The sequence below is a fragment of the Neofelis nebulosa genome, chromosome X, assembly GCF_028018385.1.
Source record: "Neofelis nebulosa isolate mNeoNeb1 chromosome X, mNeoNeb1.pri, whole genome shotgun sequence".
In the NCBI taxonomy this organism is placed as follows: Eukaryota; Metazoa; Chordata; class Mammalia; order Carnivora; family Felidae; genus Neofelis; species Neofelis nebulosa.
This window is the reverse complement of record NC_080800.1, coordinates 107,342,805-107,363,731: the sequence shown is the minus strand read 5'-3', so window position 1 is coordinate 107,363,731 and position 20,927 is coordinate 107,342,805. Positions and strand designations below refer to the sequence as shown.

Here is a 20,927-nt window from a genome sequence, read left to right as displayed (position 1 = left end):
CTTGCCAATTTAAAAAAAACATCTCCAACAAACTCTGATGCTGTATTTAAAAAAAATCTAGTCATAATGTTAAGGGACTCTTTTTCAAGTTGAACAGCTAGAAAAGATAGTATATTTGAAATAGGTGATTAAGCAGGGTGTTTCACCCTTGGTAAATATCTGAGTGTCAAAAAAAGGAGAGACCATTGAGGGAAAGATTAGTTACTCTAGAAGACTAGGATACAGGGAGTCATGTTTCAGGGCATTATCTGAGTACCAAGAAAAACTTGGGACATCTACCTGGAAAACTTAATGTCCCAACTTCATACCCAAAACCGTATAGCTTGGTTTCACAACTAGTATCCAGCATGGTCCAAAACCCCTTTTATAAAGTTTAGCATTTTATTCTTCTAGTATAAAATGATTTTCTTTTTTTCTTTAGCTGTACCTTCAGACTTAAATATAAGGAAAATTCTTTACATAGAGCCTAAGGAAATTTTTTTAAATTTATTTTGAGAGAGAGAGAGAGAGAGTGTGTGTGTGTGTGTGTGTGTGTGAGAGAGAGAGAGAGAGAGAGAGAGGCGGGGCAGAGAGAGAGAGAGAGAAAGAATCCCAAGCAGGCTCAACACTGCCAGTGTAGAGCCTGATGCAGGGCTTGAACCCATGAACTGTGAGATCATGACCTGAGCTGAAGTCAAAAGCCAGATGCTCAACAAACTGAGCCACCCAGGCACCCCAGAGCCTAAGGAAATTTGCAAATGGAACATTTTCATCTGCTTACCTGTAGTCTTTCTAGGCCAGTGTGTACATACTCAGTTTTTTTTTTCTTGAGAAAGTAATTTTGCCTTAATGATGTTAACATAGAAGAACTTACTTCATGTAGACAAAAGCTTCTCATTTAATTGAAAGATACTGATATTACTTACGGTGTGAGCTGACTTTATGATAAAATAAATTTTCTCCATGTTTGGATCTGCAGGCCTACAAGACTATAAAAGATGACCAAAAAAGATATAATGAAAGAATGTCAGGGTTAGGGCTAACACCAGAAGAGAAACAGAAAATGGCCACATCACCTGGTGAGTATCATTTGAGGCTCAGTATGTGAAGGGCAAGTTAAAAACAGTTTGGGTGTTGTGCTTTGCAGATGTCTTATAGACAGGACGATGCTATGAGATGGTAAGATTCTAAAAACTATGGAATTACCCCAGACATGGGAGTAATTTATTAAAGTATTTGACTGGAATTTGGGTTTGAGAATAGTTATTAATGATGATTATGTTGGTTGGTTATTTTTCTTTATATTGGACTCTTAAAAGGCAAGCTTTAAATTACAAAGGCAAGCTTGGTGAGGAAAATTTTTGGAAAAGACATGAAAGCCTTTTTTTTGATGAGGAAATTCTTTTGGTCTGTTTAGTTCCCCGTTAGAGTCTTTGGAGTTTTCTATTTGTTAAAAGATACATTTGTTTCCCTATAACACATAGCCCTAGCAATCAGTTCCATCCCCATGACTGGCTTGAGTTTTCAGAGAGGAATGTTTTAATCCTTTAATAAGTCCTACAACTCTGGGTGGGCGATTTGCATCACTTTCTTCAGCAACACCTCCTTATTCCTGAACACTGTATAATAATTCCCAATTGGCCTGCTGAGTTTCCCCCCCTTTATTGCTAACAAAAGCTGAAACTGAATTTGATATTTCTTCTTTTTTAAATTTTTTTTACATTTATTTATTTTTGAGAAACAGAGTGAGACAAAGCGTGAGCGGGGGAGGGGCAGAGAGAGGAGACACAGAATCTGAAGCAGGCTCCAGGCTCTGAGCAAGCAGTCAGCACAGAGCTTGATGGGGGGCTCGAACCCATGAACTGTGAGATCATGACCTGAGCCGAAGTCGGATGCTCAACTGACTGAGCCACCCAGGCGCCCCTGAACTTGATATTTCTTGTTGGTCAGTAGGAAGTGAATGGAAAGAGCAGAAGCTTTCTTTTTTTAAAAATTTTTTAAATGTATTGATTTTTGAGAGACGGAACACGAGCAGGGGAGGGGCAGAGAGAAAGGGAGACACAGAATCCAAAGCAGGCTGCAGGCACTGAGCTGTCAGCACAGCTGACAATGTGGAGCTTGAACTCAGGAGCCATGAGATCATGACCTGAGCCAAAGTCAGACGCCCAACCAACGGAGCCATCCAGGTGCCTCAGAAGCTTTCTAACATATTTCCAATAGCTAGACATTTAAGCTAGGTTCTAGTTCTGACAGACTTAATGAATGAACAACATTGGCCAAATCAGTCACCTCTTCAGGGGCTATTTTTCACTTATGAAATGAAAGATATACTTGTTTTTCCTGTCCCATCAGGTGGCTGTGATGTTTGTCAAGATTAACATAGGGGGGCGCCTGGGTGGCTCAGTCGGCTGAGCGTCCGACTTCAGCTCAGGTCATGATCTCGCGGTCCGCAAGTTCGAGCCCCGCGTCAGGCTCTGGGCTGATGGCTCAGAGCCTGGAGCTTGCTTCCGATTCTGTGTCTCCCTCTCTCTCTGCCCCTCCCCCGTTCATGCTGTGTCTCTCTCTGTCTCAAAAATAAATAAACGTTAAAAAAATTTTTTTTAAAAAGATTAACATAGGTACAGCATTTTGCTAGCCTCACATAAAGGGTTGAGACAAGTGCAAGCTGATTTTCTTTTTTAATAGTGGCAAGGACTCATCTGAGATTTCCAGAAAATTAACCCTGTCTGGTCTGTTGTCTGCAGCTCCAGAAGGAGAACCAGTTCCTCAAGTCAGGGTACCAAGTCATGTTCCGTTCCTTCTCATCGGAGGAGGCACTGCTGCCTTTGCTGCGGCCAGATCCATCCGGGCTCGGGATCCGGGGGCCAGGGTGAGGCGCACAGTCTTGCTTGGCATGGAGGGTGTGGTCCTCAGGCCCTTAGCCCGTGTGAACACGTTGACATCTGCCTCTTAAATGACCTGGCTCTGATAAGTATTATTACTTTATACCTAAAGGTACTGATTGTGTCTGAAGATCCAGAGCTGCCATACATGCGACCTCCTCTTTCAAAAGAGCTGTGGTTTTCAGATGATCCAAATGTCACAAAGACGTTGCGATTCAGACAGTGGAATGGAAAAGAGAGAAGGTGTGTTCGCTTATGTAAAATGGGCCTGTCTAGCAACTTCAGCTAAGCATAAGGAATGGGTCAGGATTTTGCACAGAGCCGTGTGCAGCACATAGGAGAGACGACATGGCCACACAGCGGAGTCTGATGTGGTACACGCTTGGCACAGCTCAGAGGCAATAGGATACAGTGGCAGGAGGCCTGGATTCTGTCATCAGATCTGCCAGCAAGTAAAGCTGTAGTGTTGGCCTCTGAAGTACTACTGCTCCTATCTCCGGGACCTTTCTGTTAGACTTCTACAGTGAAGATCGGCTTGGCCACTGTTGTCCCTCCTTACATGACACTTCCCTAGGTGTCTCCCAGAAAAGTAAAAGAAAGACACTGTTCTCTGGCATTTTCTTTGATGCCCTAGCAGGGTTTCAGAATTGTGGGAATGCCGTAAGGAAGAACCTCTTTATTAAAATGTTTGCATGAAAGACTTGGAAATACAGGTCCTGAAGCCTTTTCCTTCTAAGGGACTCCATGGATCTCTTGATTCCAGTACTGCTTTGGGGTTCCAATGTTTTTCTCATTAGTGTTTGTGTTGATACTAGACTAAATTTTACAAATCTACCTACCTCCCTCACCCCCATTATCATGTTCTGTTCTCAAGCAGGATGCGTGCTGTCAGTTATATTAGCCACCCCTTGATTAGTATCTCATAGCTAATGTCTGCTATTTGAGGCAAAATCCTCTCAGGAGCTAGATGTAGCTGTCCATTGACCAGCCATTCTAGACAACTTATTTGTGTGGATGTGTGAATACCAGCTCCTTGGGTGGTCTTCCTGTTCTAATTTTGAAATGAGCCTAAATCCAGAGCAGGGTTTCTCAGCCTACTGGCTAAGGTCTGGATAATTGGCATTTAGGTCTTGATAATTCTTTGCTGTGGGGGCTGGTGCATTATAAGATGTTTAATAGTATCCCTGGCATCTCCCACTAGATACCAAAAGCATCCCTCCCCCTAAGCTGTTACAGCCAAAAATGCCTCTAGACATTGCCAAGTGTCCTTGAGGGGGCAGAATTGCACCCAGTTGAGAACTGCTGTCCTAAAATACATCTGTGTACTGGGTGCTTGGGTGGCTCAATTGGTTAAGCGTCTGACTCTTGATTTTGGCTCAGGTCGTAATCTCATGGTTTGTGAGTTTGAGCCCCATGTCCAGCTCTGTGCTGACAGCGCGGAGCCTGTTTGGGATTCTCTCTCCCTCTCTCTCTGCTCCTTCCCCGCTCGTGCTCTCTAAATAAATAAACACACAAACAAACTTAAAAAATAAAATATCTCTGTATAAGACACAACTAAGATTTAGTGGTCTTGGAAACTTACTCTGGAAAATGTTCCTGAAAGTTTTTCATGATGAGAACAATTTTACTAAGGCTATGGGGGAAGTTGATAGCAGTTCCGGATGCTTATAACATTTTCTCCCTTCCTCTTTGTACAGCATTTATTTCCAGCCACCTTCTTTCTATGTCTCTGCTCAGGACCTGCCTCACATTGAGAATGGTGGCGTGGCTGTCCTCACTGGGAAGAAGGTGAGCTAACATGCTTCTTCCCTTGTCAAGTTCCATGTGGGCGGCAAGTATGGTGACCTGTATTCCCACGACCATTTACGTCTCTCCTGCCATTGTAGTTCATCAAAAAAGGATCAAGTCATTTTAGGTTTAATATTGCCAGTCTTCACTGATTAGTGTTTCTTCCTGGGGAAAACACTAATCTCAAAGCCTAGAGTAGCATCCCAACTAAACATAGAAACTAAACATAGTTTTTCCACACTAACATTTCCTTGGGATTACTGATGACAAGAGACAAATGTATATTATTCAAGATAGTAAGATAATTTAGAGGTTACATCCACATGGGAAATATTGTTAGACTTTACAAAGGTGAGTGCCTAAGTAATGGGAGCAGTTATTGGAGGGCATTTGTGAGGTCCAGGGAGGGTTTTGGGGTTTTTTTGTGCTATGTTTCATTTTTGTTAATGTGGGGGTACTAGGGTATGTTTGTAAACTAATGACAGTGTTACAGTAGAGAGGAAAGGGTTATCAGAAGGAGCAAAGCCCAGAGTAGATGGGATCCAGAGCACAGGTGGTGGCATTGACCTTTGATAGGGATAAGCCCACTTTTCTATAAGGAGCCATAGGCAGCGGAGGTGGAAATAGGTTTATGGATAAGCTATTAACGAGATGTAATGTATGTATTAAGTACCCTCTGTGTGTAAATAGCACACAGGCCCTGACCTCCAGGGGCTAACAGTATTTAGGCAGAAACATGAACAGATGATTGTAACACATAGATGTGGAGTAAGAAAGATAGGCATAATGTGTTTTGGGAATTACTAGGAAGCATGCCCTGTATAGTGATGGTTTCAGGGAAGGCTTCCTGGAGGAGGAGCTCTTATAGAATGGGAGATTTTATGGAATGAAGAGGGATACACTAGATTAGTGGTAAGTGAAAAGAATTCAAGTAAAACACAGCATAAGCAAAGACACAAGGGTATGAAACAGCACATTTGGTGCAGTGAAACAAGCAGCCAGCTACTAATAGAGCAGAAAGTATAAGTTAAAGAACAGCAGGAAATGACACTGAGAAGTCACACAGGGGCCCAATCATGGACGGCTCTGTTGTATAAAAACTTGAGCTTTTTCCTGTGGGCATTGGGGGGCTGTTAAGTTTTAGACAAGGACATAAAACAGATTGAATTTTAAGTAATCACTGTATTGGCTATGAGAAGGATGGATTTCAGAGGGACAAGACTAGAAGTAGAGCATTTTGAAGACTATTGCAATAATCCAGGCAAGAGATGATAGGAACCCAAATTAAGGCAATAATGGTAGTGATGGTGTAGTGGTGATGATGAAGAAGCAGCAGCAGCAGCAGTAAGCACAATTTTAAAATGCTTTACAGGTATTGTCTCATTTTGTCATAATAATCTTCTCAGGTAGGTAGTATTGTTGGCCATTTTATAGAGAAAGAAATTGAGGTTAAAAAGAGGTCAACCAACTTGCCCAAGATCATACAGCTAATAAGTAGTGGATTACAGAATTTGAACCCAGATCAGTCTGACTGCAGAGCCCACGCTCTTAATAACACCATTTTAGAGCTTGCCTTTTTTTTTTTTTTTGGCTATAGCTTCCTGATAGAGAGGTGATGGGGAGTGGGAGGCAGACTGAGACCTGCTTAGAAGGCAGCCTTGATAGGGCGTGGCGATAGACTGAAGGTGGGCCGTGAGGGAGAGGGAAGAGGCAGAGAGACTTTCTGATTTCCAGCTTGTGTGGTAGGTGGTTGTTACCCCCAGCTGAGAGAGATGTTACAAAAGGAAGACCTAGTTTAAGGGGGAAGGAAAATTTAGTTTTGGACTGTTACGGATGAAATGGCGTATAAGTGTAGAGATGTCCATGGGCAGTTGGATATGTGACTGTGACACTCAGAAGAGGGGTCTGGGCTTGGATAGGGATTCAGGTATCATCCACGTATGTGTAGGGGTTGAAACCATGAGAGTGGGTGAGGCCTCCTGTGGAGAACTTTGCAGTCAGAAGGGGAATGCGGCAGGGATGGAACCCTGGGGAATCCAGCTTTGAGGAGGCAGACTGAAGAAGAGCCCCCAAAGGAAAGTAGGAAAGAAGTTAAAGGAGGAGAGCCCAGGACAGGTGCCAAGTGAGACTGGAGAGAGTTTCAAGAAGGAGGATGTGGGGGTGCCTGGGTGGGTCATTCAGTTAAGCATCCAACTCTTTGGATTTTGGCTCAGGTTGTAATCTCACATTTTGTGGGTTCAAACCCAATATCAGGCTCTTCACTGACAGCGTGGAGCCTGCTTGGGATCCTCTCTCTCCGCCCCTCCCCAGCAGGTGCTCTCTAGCTCTCAAATGAATAAACTTTAAAAAAAAAAAGGAGGAGGATGTTATTGACCTTCCTCCTTGCAGCAGAGGGATCTGGTAGGAAAAGAACTGTAAGATGAGCCACAGACTCAGTGGTTCAGGTGTCATCATGAAGTTCGAAAAGAGGATAAAGTACTCCTTCAAAATGTAAATGAGAAAATGGAGACTGCAATTGGACAGGCCCTGGAGAAGGACATAGAGTCAGAGGTGGGGCTCTGAGGATGGGACAGACCTAAGCGTGTGAATGGGCCAAAGGCCTAAGATGTCAGCAGAGAAGGACAGGAGTGTGTGGTAACTAACAGGGGGTGGGGGTCAGGCACAGAAACATCTCAGAAAGGACACCTCATCCCAGAAGCTAGAAGGAAGGAAGTAAAGTTTTTATTTGGGGGTTGGGAGGTGAGAAGCCTTATGGGAACCTGAGCAAGATCATATCCTATAGCTTCACTTGTTTTTGCAGTAAACTAGGATACCAGGTGGTTGGTTATCTGAGACTGAGCAGTGTGCCAGTTGAGTCACTGACTTACTGGGGCTGTATTGAAGAGAGAGCTTACCCAAGGACAAACCGGAAGTGTCTAAAGCAGCTACTTACCCAACCAGTCACAGTTTACATCATTGCCTCCAGAAAGCTCGACTGAGGGCATGTGTCACATGTCTCTAGAGCTACCTGTACAACCTTTATCAGAGCATTTCTCACTCTTGAATGTAGTGTTTGTTAAATTGTCTGCCTTGGCTACTGGACTCTGGAGGTGGGGAAGGTAACTTTTTCTCACCATTGTGTCCCAAACACTTAGCATGGTCCCTGACATAGTAGGTGCTTAGTAAATGTGTCTTGAATGAATGGCCTCACAGCTAGTAAGGAGGGGAGCAGAGACTGGGTCTCTAGTCTCTCTGACTACAGATGTCAAGCTCTTCACCGTAAGGATTAGGGTTCAAGGAAATTAGAGGTGGTAGCAAGAGAACAGTTTGGGTGACCTACCATGAGCCCAGATTAGTTGGAATGGATTAGCCCACTGGGTAAGCAGAGAAAATTAAAAGCATATATAGATGACAGTGGGCCTGAGAAAAAGCTGGAAGAATGGAAATTGGTGACCAAAAAGTGGGATATTCAAGGTAGAAGTAGAGCTTTAAGATACAGGATTCTGGATGTGGCTCACAGGAAAAGTATGAGCCAGATTCCAACAACTTCAGTGAATGAGGAGTGACCGGGAGGTGGCTGGATAGCAGTGATTGGTAGGATACAGGCTGGTGCAGCATGAGGGTACAAGAATCTGGAAGCAGCTGCAGCAGCAGCAGCAGCAGCCAATACCTGCCCTGGGTGTGATGAGGAGTGTGGGTGAATGAGCAATCTGTACGTGTGAGGTATCCTTGGCGGGAGAGCTGAGTTTTAGTGAAGGATAGAAGTTGGACAAAATCTTGTAAAAATGTTGAGAATGTAGGAGCATTGTTAACGAAGAAGGTTTCCAAAAAGCCAAATAGAAAAGTCTGTCTCTGTTCTCCATTTCCACAAATTGTGCAGGGACTGTGGGGACTGTAAGGATTTGTTTTAATGTTAGTTGCGTAAGACTATGACCACTCGGGGCACCTGGGTGGTTCAGTGAGTTAAGTGTCCGACTTCGATGCAAGTCATGATCTCATGGTCCATGGGTTCAAGCCCCGCATTGGGCCCTCTGTTATCAGTGTGTAGCCCACTTTGGATTCTCTCACCCTTTTTCCTCTTTCTCTCTCCCCCAACCCCCGCGTGCACACACACAGACACAGACACACACTTTCTCTCTCTTAAAAATAAACAGTAAATTAAAAAATCTTAAAAAAAAAAAAAAAAAGCAACTGTGACCACTTGAAGAGGCTGGATACCAGAAACCATGGTGCCAGTGATTACTTAGAAATGGTTTCTTGGGGCACCTGGCTGGCTCAATCGGTTGAGTGTCTGACTTCGGCCCAGGTCATGATCCTGCGCTTTGTGGGTTCGAGTCCCATGTCGGGCTCTGTGCTGACAGCTCAGAGCCTGGAGCCTGCTTCAGATTCTGTGTCTCCCTCTCTCTATGCCCCTCCCCCGCTCTCTCTATCTCCCAAAAATAAATAAACATTAAAAAATTATAAAAAAATATAAATAAATGGTTTCTTAAGCATCACCTTAGGTCAAGAACTAATTCTTCTCACTAGACTGATGGCTAAAAGGTACAGGGTTCCTTTTTGGGGTAATGGAAATGAGCTATAATTATAGTGGTGATGGCTGCACAACCTTGTGAATATACTAAAAACCACCAAATTGTACACTTTAAAGTGGTAAATTTTATGTTGTGTGAATTATGTCTTAATAAAAAACTGTTTTAAGCTAATGCATTTCTCCTTTCTGTGTATGTACCAGGTAGTGCAGCTGGATGTGAGAGGCAACATGGTGAAACTTAATGATGGCTCTCAAATAACCTATGAAAAGTGCTTGCTTGCAACAGGTGAGTGTTTCTGGACAGGGAGTTTGTCCCCAGTACAGCTCATTCGAGTTTTAGTATAGAAGACATGACTTAATCTTAAGAAAACCAAACCCAGTATCTCTGAAGTGGTCCTCTTCTCTTGGTGCAAAGCCCAGCTAACTACAGGCATCTGATCAGTAGCCCTGCCAAATTATCCTTGCTGTCACTTCCAGTAAGGGCATGGATGGGTATTGAAGAGAGTGGCCTTTTTTTTCCCTGCTCTCCCTGTTAACCCTTGCCCTCTGCTCTCTGCCCTGTGCCCTGAAAATGATACAGCCTCATGGCCACTACCAATCAAAAATCAAAAGGGGAGATCAAAGCTGTCCCTTAAACAAAGCATGCTTTCTGGTGAACCCCCTAGAAGGGATTGGAGAAGCAAAAACTGAGGCCTTGTGGCCATCACTGGAGAGGGCAGGCCCTTTGTAGAGAGACTCTCAAATGGCTTGTCGAAGAAAATTGACAGAAGCCTGCCGGGAGAGAGGTGAGGTGAAGGGAAACAGCCTTCATGCCCTGTGAATGCTGAGGTGGCCCTGGCAGAGAACACCACAGCACCACCTTTGTGAGGGGATTTTCTGGACTAGCTCCAGCTTGTTGGGCTAAAGGGTTTTCCTTCTTCTATTTCTAGGAGGCACTCCAAGAAGTCTGTCTGCTATTGATAGGGCTGGAGCAGAGGTGAAGAGTAGAACAACACTTTTCAGAAAGGTAACTTCTGTAGTGCTTTGGTTGTGTTGGTTTTTGAAGAGGTAGCATAAGCTTGTGGTCCCCAAGCAACCATCCAGGAATCAGGGGACGTGAGTTCCTATTTATCGCTCTTCTACAGACTTGTTATCTGGCCTTGAACAAGTCACTTCCTCTCTCTGCACCTCAAATACCTCACTCAAGGGTTTTCTACTCCTAGGTGAAGAATACATTTACTGTTTTTGATTACTTGCTATGGTTCCTTCTGATTGCCCTTCCATAGTTGTTTTTTTCCTGATACACTGGAACTCCTTATAGCCTCTTGGCATTTTGCATTATAAATGCTACCGTGGAGACTTTGAGGAGAAAACTTAAGAATACCTAAGTGAAGGGGCACCTGGGTGGCTCTGTCGGTTAGGCGTCCGACTTCGGCTCAGGTCATGATCTCATTGTTTGAGAGTTCGAGCCCCGCGTCAGGCTCTGTGCTGATAGCTTGGAGCCTGGAGCCTACCTCAGATTCTGTGACTGACTAGCTCTCTCCCTCCCTCCCTCCCTCTCTCTCTCTCTCTCTCTCTCTCTCTCTCTCTGCCCCTCCCCCACTTGCACTCTGTCTCTGCCTCTCTCAAAAATAAACAAAACGTTTAAAAAAAAAAAGAATACCTAAGTGAAAAAGGAAGTGGGGGCTTTTCTTCTTAACACTGCTTTACTCATGAAAACAGCTGAAATTTTCCAGCCACTCTTACGGGTATTTGAAAAGATGTGTATCATCCTTTAAATTCTTGATAGAATAAGGTTAATCAGCCTTTGGCACTATGGACATTTGAGGCTGGATAATTGTTTGTTGTAAGGGGCTGGCCTGTGCATGTAGGATATGTAGCAGCATCCGTGGCCTCTCCCCACTAGCTGCAAGTAGCACCTCTTCACACCAAGTTTTGACACCCAAAAATGTCTCCAGAAATTTCCAAATGTCCACAGAGGGAGAGAGGGCAAGACTGCCCCCAGTTGAAAACTACTGACACTAGAAGGAATGTTACAATGGAGAAAGAAATTTATATCAATATCAGAGGCTTGGGCCACCTGAGTGGCTCAGTTGGTTAAGAGACTAACTCTTGGGTTTCGGCTCAGGTAATAATCTCACAGTTCGTGAGTTCACGCCCTATGTGGGGCTCAGGCAAAGAGTCTGCTTGGGATTTTCTCTCTCCTCTCTCTCTGCTCCTCCCCCGCTAATGTGCATGCATTCTCTAAATAGATAGATAGATGGATAGATGGATAGATAAATAGATAGATAGGCAAAAGCCTGCTTGGGATTTTCTCTCTCCTCTCTCTCTGCTCCTCCCCCGCTAGCAAACGTGCATTCTCTAAATAAACAAACAAACAAAAAAAAAAATAACAGAGGTGGGGTGCCTGGGTGGCTCAGTCAGTTAACCATCCAACTTTGGCTCAGATCATGATCTAATGGTTCGTGGGTTCGAGCCTTGCGTCAGGCTCTGTACTGACAGCTCAGAGCCTGGAGCCTGCTTTGGTTTCTGTGTCTCCCTCTATCTGCCCCTCCCCTGCTCGTGTTCTGTCTCTCTCTGTCTCTCAAAAATAAAATAAAACATTAAAAAAATAAAAATAACAGAGCCTATAATTGAGCCACTTTATACAAGAAGAAGATTTTATATGCAAATTACTATTATCAAAGATTTAGCAGAAAATTCTTCTCAGTATTATCATCCTATACCTCTTTGGAAAATCAGTGGACTAAACTGGTATGATCCTGCAGATTGGAGACTTTAGAACTTTAGAGAAGATTTCCCGGGAAGTCAACTCAATAACAATAATCGGTGGAGGCTTCCTTGGTAGCGAACTAGCCTGCGCTCTTGGCAGAAAGGGTGAGTACTAGGCAGTGACCTCGATTTTCTCTCTCTGGTCTTATATCCTATGCTTTTTGGGGCTCTCACAAATTCCAGGGATGCATTTTCCAGGATCAGTAGAAAGAGTTTGATTAAGATTTATATGGTAAGGGGCACCTGGCTGCCTTAGTCAGTAGAGCATGCACCTCTTGATCTTGGGGTATGAGTTCAAGCCCCATGTTGGGGGTAAGGTTTACTTAAAAAAAAAGATTTATATGGTGTAAAGCTAAGCACTGAGCTTAGTTCTCATGAGGAATCCCTTAGTGAACAAAAAGCTGTCATTTGAGCAACTGAGCAGAACTGCTTTCCTTCCCTTCCTCTAGCCTCTAAGCCAGGACTCCTTTGAAACAAAATATTAAGGAAAGTGAGTTATTAAGATGGTAAGTGCAATATAGACTACAGAATCATATGTATATTTGAACTGCTATTCCCTGTAAAAGTCAGTCTTCAGACACACAATGGTTCCCAGTTGGATAGATCTGGGTGTTCCAGTTTGAATGTTTCATTGCAACCGTTTTTCTTAATGTTAGTTTTCAGCTCTGTGAAATCAGGGCATCTTTCTCAGGAGGGTGCTTACTGTTGAGAGGTCGTAAGGCACCTGTGTAAGTCTGAGGTGATGCCTGGGTGTAAGTGCACTTAATTCACTTATAGATGAATCCAGGGATGGCAGTTCTGGCACCTGTTATATTTGCCTTGTCAGTGCCCTCGTGCCCCAGTGACCCACAGATAGGAGCTCTGGCCTGGGTCGCAGCATTGCCCGGCATATAGTGAATGGCTACCTGCTGCTCCTTTACTTCTCTTCCAGTCTTTCCAGGATTGGCTTTCACCTCCCACTATACACTCTGTTTCTTCTTCCCAGCTCGAGCTTTGGGTACAGAAGTAATTCAACTCTTCCCTGAGAAAGGAAACATGGGAAAGATCCTCCCTGAATACCTCAGCAACTGGACCATGGAAAAAGTCAGACGAGGTAGGGAGACTCCTTCCATATGCTGCTACTCTTTCCTTTGAGTTAGGCCTAAAGCAAAGTTAGCTTCTTTGGGAACCCCCTTGCCATACACCATATCACCTGACAGATGAAGTATTTCCACCATTCTCCAGTCATCCAAGTTCACGTAGGTGTTCTGAATCTGATGCACCAAATTTCTGGAAGTACTGAAAGTGAACTGTGGGTGTGGGGTCTCCAAGGCTGCCTGCATACTGATGATTACCGGTTTTATGATAGCAGATGCTTTAGTCATCTTCTCTACTTGTCGTGAAGGTGGTACGCTCACAGACTCAGCCTCAGGTCTCATTTGCCTTCACAGAGGGGGTTAAGGTGCTTCCCAATGCTATTGTGCAGTCAGTTGGAGTCAGCGGTGGCAAGTTGCTCATCAAGTTGAAAGACGGCAGGAAGGTAAGGAGGGGAAGATGGGCTGCCAGATCTTCCAGCTCTGCCCTCTGCCTTTCCTTATTCTTACTCCTTCATTTGATAGCAGTAGTTTTCGGGGCAGCCACCATTCACCTGTCATAGTTTTCTGAATGAACTTTCCATCCATTAACATAAGAATGATGAGGGGTGCCTGGGTGGCTCAGTCCGTTAAGCCTCCAACTCTTGATCATGGCTCTGCTCATGATGACATACTTTGTGAGTTCAAATCCCATGTTGAGCTCTGTGCTGACAACGTGGAGCCTGCTTGGGATTCTGTCTCTCCCTCTCTCTGCCCCTCCCCTGCTTGCGTGCACACACAATCTCTCTCAAAATAAATAAATAAACTTTAAAAAAGAGGCCTTTTTAAAAATTAAAAAAAAAATAGGGCGCCTGGGTGGCTCAGTCGGTTAAGCGTCTGACTTCGGCTCAGGTCACGATCTCACGGTCCATGAGTTGGAGCCCCGCGTCGGGCTCTGTGCTGACTGCTCAGAGCCTGGAGCCTGTTTCAGATTCTGTGTCTCCCTCTCTCTCTGACCCTCCCCCGTTCATGCTCTCTCTCTGTCTCAAAAATAAATAAACATTAAAAAAATTTTTTTAAATAAAAAATAAATAAGAATGATGAGAGCCAGAGTAGACACCTGTGAGCCATTTTCCCATAGCTCCCTCCTGTCTGTAACAGATTTTTGAGACCTCACAAGGGTGGCAGATTTCTGTTCTGATAATGTGGGGTTTATTTGTGTTTGAGGGAACTTTATGAAGTAGAAGTTTAAATCTATTTACCAGAGTTACCTAAGTTAACCAGTGATTTTTTTTTTTAAGTCTCCAGTTCTGAGTAGAACAATGTGCAGTTGCTATGTCCATAGGCATACATGGAAACCGTGGTAATTGGCTGAAGTATTTCTTTTTTTCCTCAGGTAGAAACTGACCACATAGTGGCAGCTGTGGGCCTGGAGCCCAATGTTGAGTTGGCCAAGACTGGTGGACTAGAGATAGACTCTGATTTTGGTGGCTTCCGGGTAAATGCAGAGCTCCAAGCACGCTCTAACATCTGGGTGGTAAGTGTGCTACAGCACGAGCAGGCATGGTTCCTTGTCCCCAGCCTGTGAGCAGGTCTGCCTGGCAGTGTGCAGAAGCTCACCGAACTTTCTTACCTGAACAGAGCTGGGGTGTAAAGCCCAGGGTAAAGAACAGGAATGTAACTACTTAACTTAGGAGATCAGGTATGGCCTCATGCCACAAGCCGGTGGAAAAGGAAATGAACAGTGTACATGCCTGCAGAAAGACAGTTCTTCCCATTCTCCAGTTGGCTGCAGCCATCAGCATTACCCGGATGTGCTCATGCCCAGCTTTCACATTGATCTTCTGTTCCCTTTGCCCGAACGTGAGTCCAGGGAATGGAGGATGAGGCAGCTTTATAACATTCTGGAAAGGAAAATTACTCCATTTTCATTATCCTTGAGCACTATTTTTAGCTGCCTTAAAAAAATCTGTTATGACACAAACAAGACTATAGTGTGTAGAAACCATGAGGTAATTTCCCCATTGTTAGATCATTACGAGTGTATTGTGTTTGATTATGGACTCTGCAACTAAGGACATGGGAACTTTGAAGGGTGTTTTTCCCTTAAAGCTTTTTTTTCTTAAAGATAAAGTGTACTGGATTTTTAAAAACTTGTTATAAAAGCAATCTGCACTCAATATGGAAGACACAGACAAGAAGGGGGAAGGTGGGAAAATCACCTATAGCAAGCACCAGTATTTTGGTGTATTTCCTTCCCTTCATTTTCTTGTGCATCAGATTTTTTTCCTTTGTTGTAGATGGTCATGGTGAGTGTGCTTTATATGAACACTTGTATTCTCCTCTTTTTCACTTTCCCTTCTAACGTATCTTCCACGTTGCTTCATAATCTGCAGTCTAATGACTATATAATAGTCCACCAAGTGGATTTCATCATCCACTTCACCATTGCTCACATGTTGGATTTTTAGGTTGCTTTGGGGGAGTCTGAATAGCCACAAAGATGAACAAAGGGTTAGAGCACTCACGTGCCACATGTTGAGTGAAGGTGGCCTTGTTCACTTCCAGCCGGAGGCCCTCTCTCTGCTTGGAACACTGAGCTCACTCAGTCTGTACCTCTCACCTGGTACCACACTCATTTCCACCATGCTGTGGTGAGGGGCGATGCTGCATCTTCAACTAGGTGACACCCTCCTTGTGAGCAAAGTGTGGCTCGGGTCTGTCTCAGCCACCCAGACAGGATAATGCTTTGTACAGGAATAAGTTCTCCGGAAATATTTGGTGAATGAAGGAACTGAGGCCGCATGACCAAAATAAAATCTTACCTTGGAAAAGATTTCTAGGTAAGAGGCAGTCACACCTAAAAACTGGTTTCCAGGCATAGGAAAGCATATTCTGCAAACCATGGCTATTAAATATTTGGTCTCTGCTAAGGGCAGAATAAGAAAAGAAATCAGTGTGAGCTGGAGCATAGAAGATTTAGGTTAGCTTTGTGGAAGCACAGATTCGTTTTTTGATTTGGTTTTTTTTTTTTTTTTTTTTTTTAGCCTAGAATACTTTTTTAAAAATGGAATCTCAACTGTTTTTTTTTTTTAATAGTGTAGGTGTGATTCTGGCCTATAAATGGAAAACATTAGGTAACAGCACAAGGTTTTATTGAGCCCCCAAAAGTATGTTCTGTCTTCAATTTGCTTTTTTATCGTGTGCTCATGTAATGTATTTGTCTCCAAAGGCAGGAGATGCCGCATGCTTCTACGATATAAAGTTGGGTAGGAGGCGGGTAGAGCACCATGATCATGCTGTTGTGAGTGGAAGATTGGCCGGAGAAAATATGACTGGAGCTGCTAAGCCATACTGGCATCAGTCAATGTTCTGGTAATAGTTTTTTGTACCTTGTGGATTCAACTTATTAGAACACAGAATTACTGAAACCACAGTTACAGTTTGGTTTCCATGTGGGCCAGTTAGCTTAATACAGAGGGGGAAAAATTTCCATCTCATTTCCATGTATTTTACACCCAAGCAGTGTTCCAGTAAAAGGCCCCACCTGGCATAAGTTAGACTAGGAGAATGAGTGGAGAGGGCATCAGCACTTCTGGTAAAATAGGTCAGAGTTTGAGCTCTTAGCTATAGATGGCAGTATATTTTTATTTGTTCTTTGCTGAGCCCAATGTACTGACAAAAAAGGCAGCCCAGGGGCACCTGGCTGGCTCAGTCAGTGGAACATGCGACTCTTGATCTCGGGGCTGTGAGTTGGAGCCCTACACTGGGTGTAGAGATTACTTTAAGCAAAAAAAAAAAAAAAGGCAGCCCACTCATATGTAACCCTTAAGATCAGCAATTCAAAGTCAGACATAGGTAGGCAGTTCTCTGGATAGCAAAAAGTTAGCAGTGGACATTCCTGAGTACTGGGACTGGCCTTACTTGGCACACTCTCATCTTGTTCCTTTGAAAGATGGAATACATAAAAAACTTCAAGGTTTCCAGAACCTCTAAACAATTTCTGTTGGGGAAATTCTCAGCTGGTGAGAGTACATTTTAGGACAATCACACACAGTTTTGTGAGTGGGCAGTAAAAACATAACAGATGGATTTCAGGGTCAACACATGTAAGATAATGCGGTTAAGAAAAAAAATAGTCCATAGCTATACAAGTATCAGTTAGGTCTCAGGAACACAATCCAGGAGGTCATTGTGGACCAATCCCCGAAGACACCAGTTCATTGAGCTTCTATGGTCAGGAAGATGACAACATGGGAATAAAAAGCAGAACAAAGGGAATATAGTCAATGATATTCTAATAGTGTTGTGTGGGGACAGGTATAGCTCTGCTTGTGGTGAGCATGGCATAATCACTAAGTTTTACACCTGAAACTAACATAACATGGGTGTCAGCTATACTCAAACATTAATTAATTAAATGATGGCAAACTGTAGAGCACCAGAAACAAAACCATGAGTAGCCTCCATGATTTACAAAACCATGGTGTATCTGTGCCTCAAACACTCTCTGAAGTTCCTGACATACTAAGAGCAGGGTATGATAATGATAGGAAAAGTTTCCAAGAGGGACAATTAAAATGACCCAAGTGGATGGAGGCATTGCAGCCTTGATAAAATGAAGGCTCAGAGGAAATACTGTGAGTTGATGAAGCTGTAAAATATCTCAGATTCTGAATTCTAGAAATACGGAGTACTCCTTAAAGCTTCAAAAAGGCAGTTTTAGGATGAGTTAAAGGAAGGTAGTGAATAGTAAACTCAAAGAACCCATCACTCATCAAGTATGGTAAGGGGTAAAAGCATAGATAAATTTAGCAAAGTGTAGATCATTGTATGGATATGTGATATGTATAATGGCTTCCTAAGGGAAATAAAAACTGGTTTGGGATAACCCCAGATGCTCTAGCAAGTGGACAGATCAGTTTGGCGTTTCTCTTGTTGCACCTACCAAGTTCTCTGGTTGGCACGAACCAAAGTGCGGTGTCTTAGAAAAAATACGCCGTTGTGTCATTCTTTGCAGCCCCTTGACAAAACACCCTCTTGTCTCTCTTTCCTTAGGAGTGATTTGGGCCCCGATGTTGGCTACGAAGCTATTGGTCTTGTGGATAGTAGTTTGCCCACAGTTGGTGTGTTTGCAAAAGCAACTGCACAAGACAACCCAAAATCTGCCACAGAGCAGTCAGGTAAGGAAGCCCAACTACTTCTCTTGCAAGAGTGTTGAGCAGCAGTGGTCCAAATTCTCCTGAATAAGGAGTTTCTGTATTGACCAGAGGGCACTGTCAGTGAAAGCCTTTCTTCATGTTGTGCTTTAAAATAAACCATACCCGAAGTTCTCACACTTTTGTGGTCTGAGAGCTGGCAAAATCAGGTCTCCTGGTCAAAGCGTAGACTCAGATGTTGTGGGTATCTGTCCTGGACTCTGGACAGTGGCTGGCTCAGCAACTCTTGTTCAGTTTGCCTCTAGGGGATAGGAAGCCCTGTGTGATGAAGAAAACCTGAACTTTTTAAAGATTATTATTATCATTATTATTATTATTAGCTTCCTACTAATCCAAAGAACCTTAGTTTAGGCCTGAGAACCGTAGTTTAGGACCTACTATCCTCCACAGACCCTGGGTGGTGAAGAACTGGGCTGAGTAATTCTTGAGCTGCCTATAATTCCATCTGTCAGGTCTTACTGCCAGGTTTTCTTTAGATGGGAGGCATCTCTCGTGGAATGAACTTCTCTCCCACACACAACTCTCATTAACTCTTAGACCTATTCTCTCTGCCTTCCATGACCCTGGCTTAAGTTATTTAACCTTTGTGTCCTCTTGTTAGAGGCATTTCAAAAACAGGTTGCTCTTTAAGGAGAGAGCAAGACATCATAGGGACACGTAGGTCCTTTTTCTGTACAATCCAAGTGATAACATCCACCCGCTCCTTCATTCAGCCCTCCAGGGAAGTGGATCCAGGAGAGGGACTCAGGGACTTATAAACTTCAGATCACCACTCTGTGCACTGGGCAGTATTATTTGGAAACTGGTTGTTCTCAGAGGACAACACACTTCCTCCCCAGAAGGAAACACCTCCACTGTGGTTTTTCCATATTAAAGTGTCCTTTCCTGCTTTGGCCAGAGTGCCTCTAGCAGTACTTCCCAATAGACCTTTCTGCTATAATGGCAGTGTTCTATTTCTGCTGTGTCCAGTACATTAGGCACTAACTGCATGTGGCTATTTAGCACTTGAAATTTGACTAGTGCAAATGAGGAACTCAATTTCACATTTTATTTAATTTTGGTTAGGGGCGCCTGGGTGGCTCAATTGGTTCAGTGTGTGACTTCGGCTCAGGTCATGATCTCCCGGTTCGTGAGTTTGAGCCCCACGTTGGGCTCTGTGCTGACAGCTCAGAGCCTGGAGCCTGCTTCAGATTCTGTGTCTCCCCCCGCCCCCGCCTCACTCTCACTCTCTCTCTCTCTCTCTCTCTCTCTCTCTTTCAAAAGTAAATAAACATCAAAAAAATAAAATTAATTTTGGTTAAAATAAATTAAGCTTTAATTAACTTTTATTTATTTAATTTTATCTAATTAATTTTAATTAGAATAGCTGTTTGTGGCTAGTGGCTACGATACTGGACCGTGCAGCTCTAGAATGTTTCTCAGAGGTCAAGGGCAAGTCTTCTGCAGTGTGAAGAAATCTAGATACCAGGAAATATCCATAGCATAAATTTAAAATGAGATAGTAAGGGAGGGAAGTTTGGGGTTAGACTGACCCAGTGCCCTGGAGCTGGCAAGGAAGACCTTTTGTTAGCTTTGTCAATGGAGAGGATCTGGAGAAGTCAGTGTTCACTAAGGGGGCATAGAAAAACAAATCATCTAGAAGCAGCTTGAATGAAGCAGGTGTCAAAAGATGCTTGCCTTCTAGAATTTCCTAAGTTAATAACTGACTTTGTTTTGTTTTGATTTTGTCTGTCATGTGGGTTGGCCACAGGGACTGGTATCCGATCGGAGAGTGAGACAGAGTCTGAGGCCTCAGAAATCGCTGTTCCTGCCGGCAGTCCCACAGTCCCCCAGGCCCCAGCTGAAGGGGAGGACTACGGCAAAGGTGTCATCTTCTACCTCAGGGACAAAGTAGTGGTGGGGATCGTGCTGTGGAACATCTTCAACCGAATGCCAATAGCAAGGAAGGTAGGTACCTGTCAGAGCTCCTAGAGGAAGATGGGCAGTGTGGACCAGAAAACGCACTTGGGACTCCATCAAGGTGCCTTGCTATGCATTGTCCACCTGGGTCAGACTGAGCCTGAGCAGAACAAAGGTGTAGCCTTGCCTCAGGAGCGTTTCTTTTTCACTCAGGACTTGGCTGGGTGGCCTGGGAGCTGTTACCCGCTCATTTGGGGTTAACAGAAAGCTGTTCCCACAGCCCTCTCCCAGTGTGATGTGGGGGCTGGCCTGGGCTGCCCCCATTGTGCGGGCCCGCCTGAGTGCACATGAAGTGAGTTAGTGACCCATTGTTACTCTCTCCCTCAGATCATTAAGGATGGTGAGCAACACGAAGATCTCAATGAAGTAGCCAAACTGTTCAACATTCATGAAGACTGAAGCCCCCCACAGTGGAATAGGCAAGCACTTTGCTGTCCCTGACCAAGCAGTTTGGATGAGCATTTTTTATTCAGCAGACTTCCTCTGTGTGTATGAGTGTGAATGGTAAAATCTTTTGTGAATATTTCAGCCATGTAGACAAATTCTTAATGTTCACATAACTAAATAAAACCTGATTCTTCTAAATTCAATTCTTTTCTGTTTGAAAGGGAGCAGGTGGGTGAGGGGAGGAAAGCTGTGCATGTTAGCGAGCAAGCGCACTGGAGCTACGACCAAGTGCGTGATTTTCCTCAGCCTCCTGTTCCCTGCTCCACGCTCTCAGCTTTTTTCAGTTCCCTGAATGTCTCTCTTGCCCCATCCATTGTTGAGTGAGCGAACACATAAACAT

General features: G+C 43.9%; 1 protein-coding gene across 2 annotated transcripts in view; it reads left to right on the top strand.

Annotated features, from left to right (window-relative positions):
* AIFM1 (apoptosis inducing factor mitochondria associated 1) overlaps positions 1-20,725 on the top strand; it is a 31,673-nt gene extending 10,948 nt beyond the window's left edge. For both annotated transcript variants that reach the window (XM_058712475.1, XM_058712474.1), the window contains exons 3-16: positions 959-1,058; positions 2,724-2,848; positions 2,974-3,104; positions 4,559-4,649; positions 9,361-9,445; positions 10,089-10,165; positions 11,907-12,015; positions 12,896-13,003; positions 13,341-13,429; positions 14,359-14,499; positions 16,195-16,337; positions 18,021-18,145; positions 19,932-20,128; positions 20,468-20,725. In XM_058712475.1, the coding sequence (XP_058568458.1) occupies positions 959-1,058; positions 2,724-2,848; positions 2,974-3,104; positions 4,559-4,649; positions 9,361-9,445; positions 10,089-10,165; positions 11,907-12,015; positions 12,896-13,003; positions 13,341-13,429; positions 14,359-14,499; positions 16,195-16,337; positions 18,021-18,145; positions 19,932-20,128; positions 20,468-20,539 (1,593 nt within the window). In that variant the 3' untranslated portion in view covers positions 20,540-20,725. The remainder of the gene's footprint in view (positions 1-958; positions 1,059-2,723; positions 2,849-2,973; positions 3,105-4,558; positions 4,650-9,360; positions 9,446-10,088; positions 10,166-11,906; positions 12,016-12,895; positions 13,004-13,340; positions 13,430-14,358; positions 14,500-16,194; positions 16,338-18,020; positions 18,146-19,931; positions 20,129-20,467) is intronic.
* The last annotated feature ends 202 nt before the right edge of the window (positions 20,726-20,927 follow it).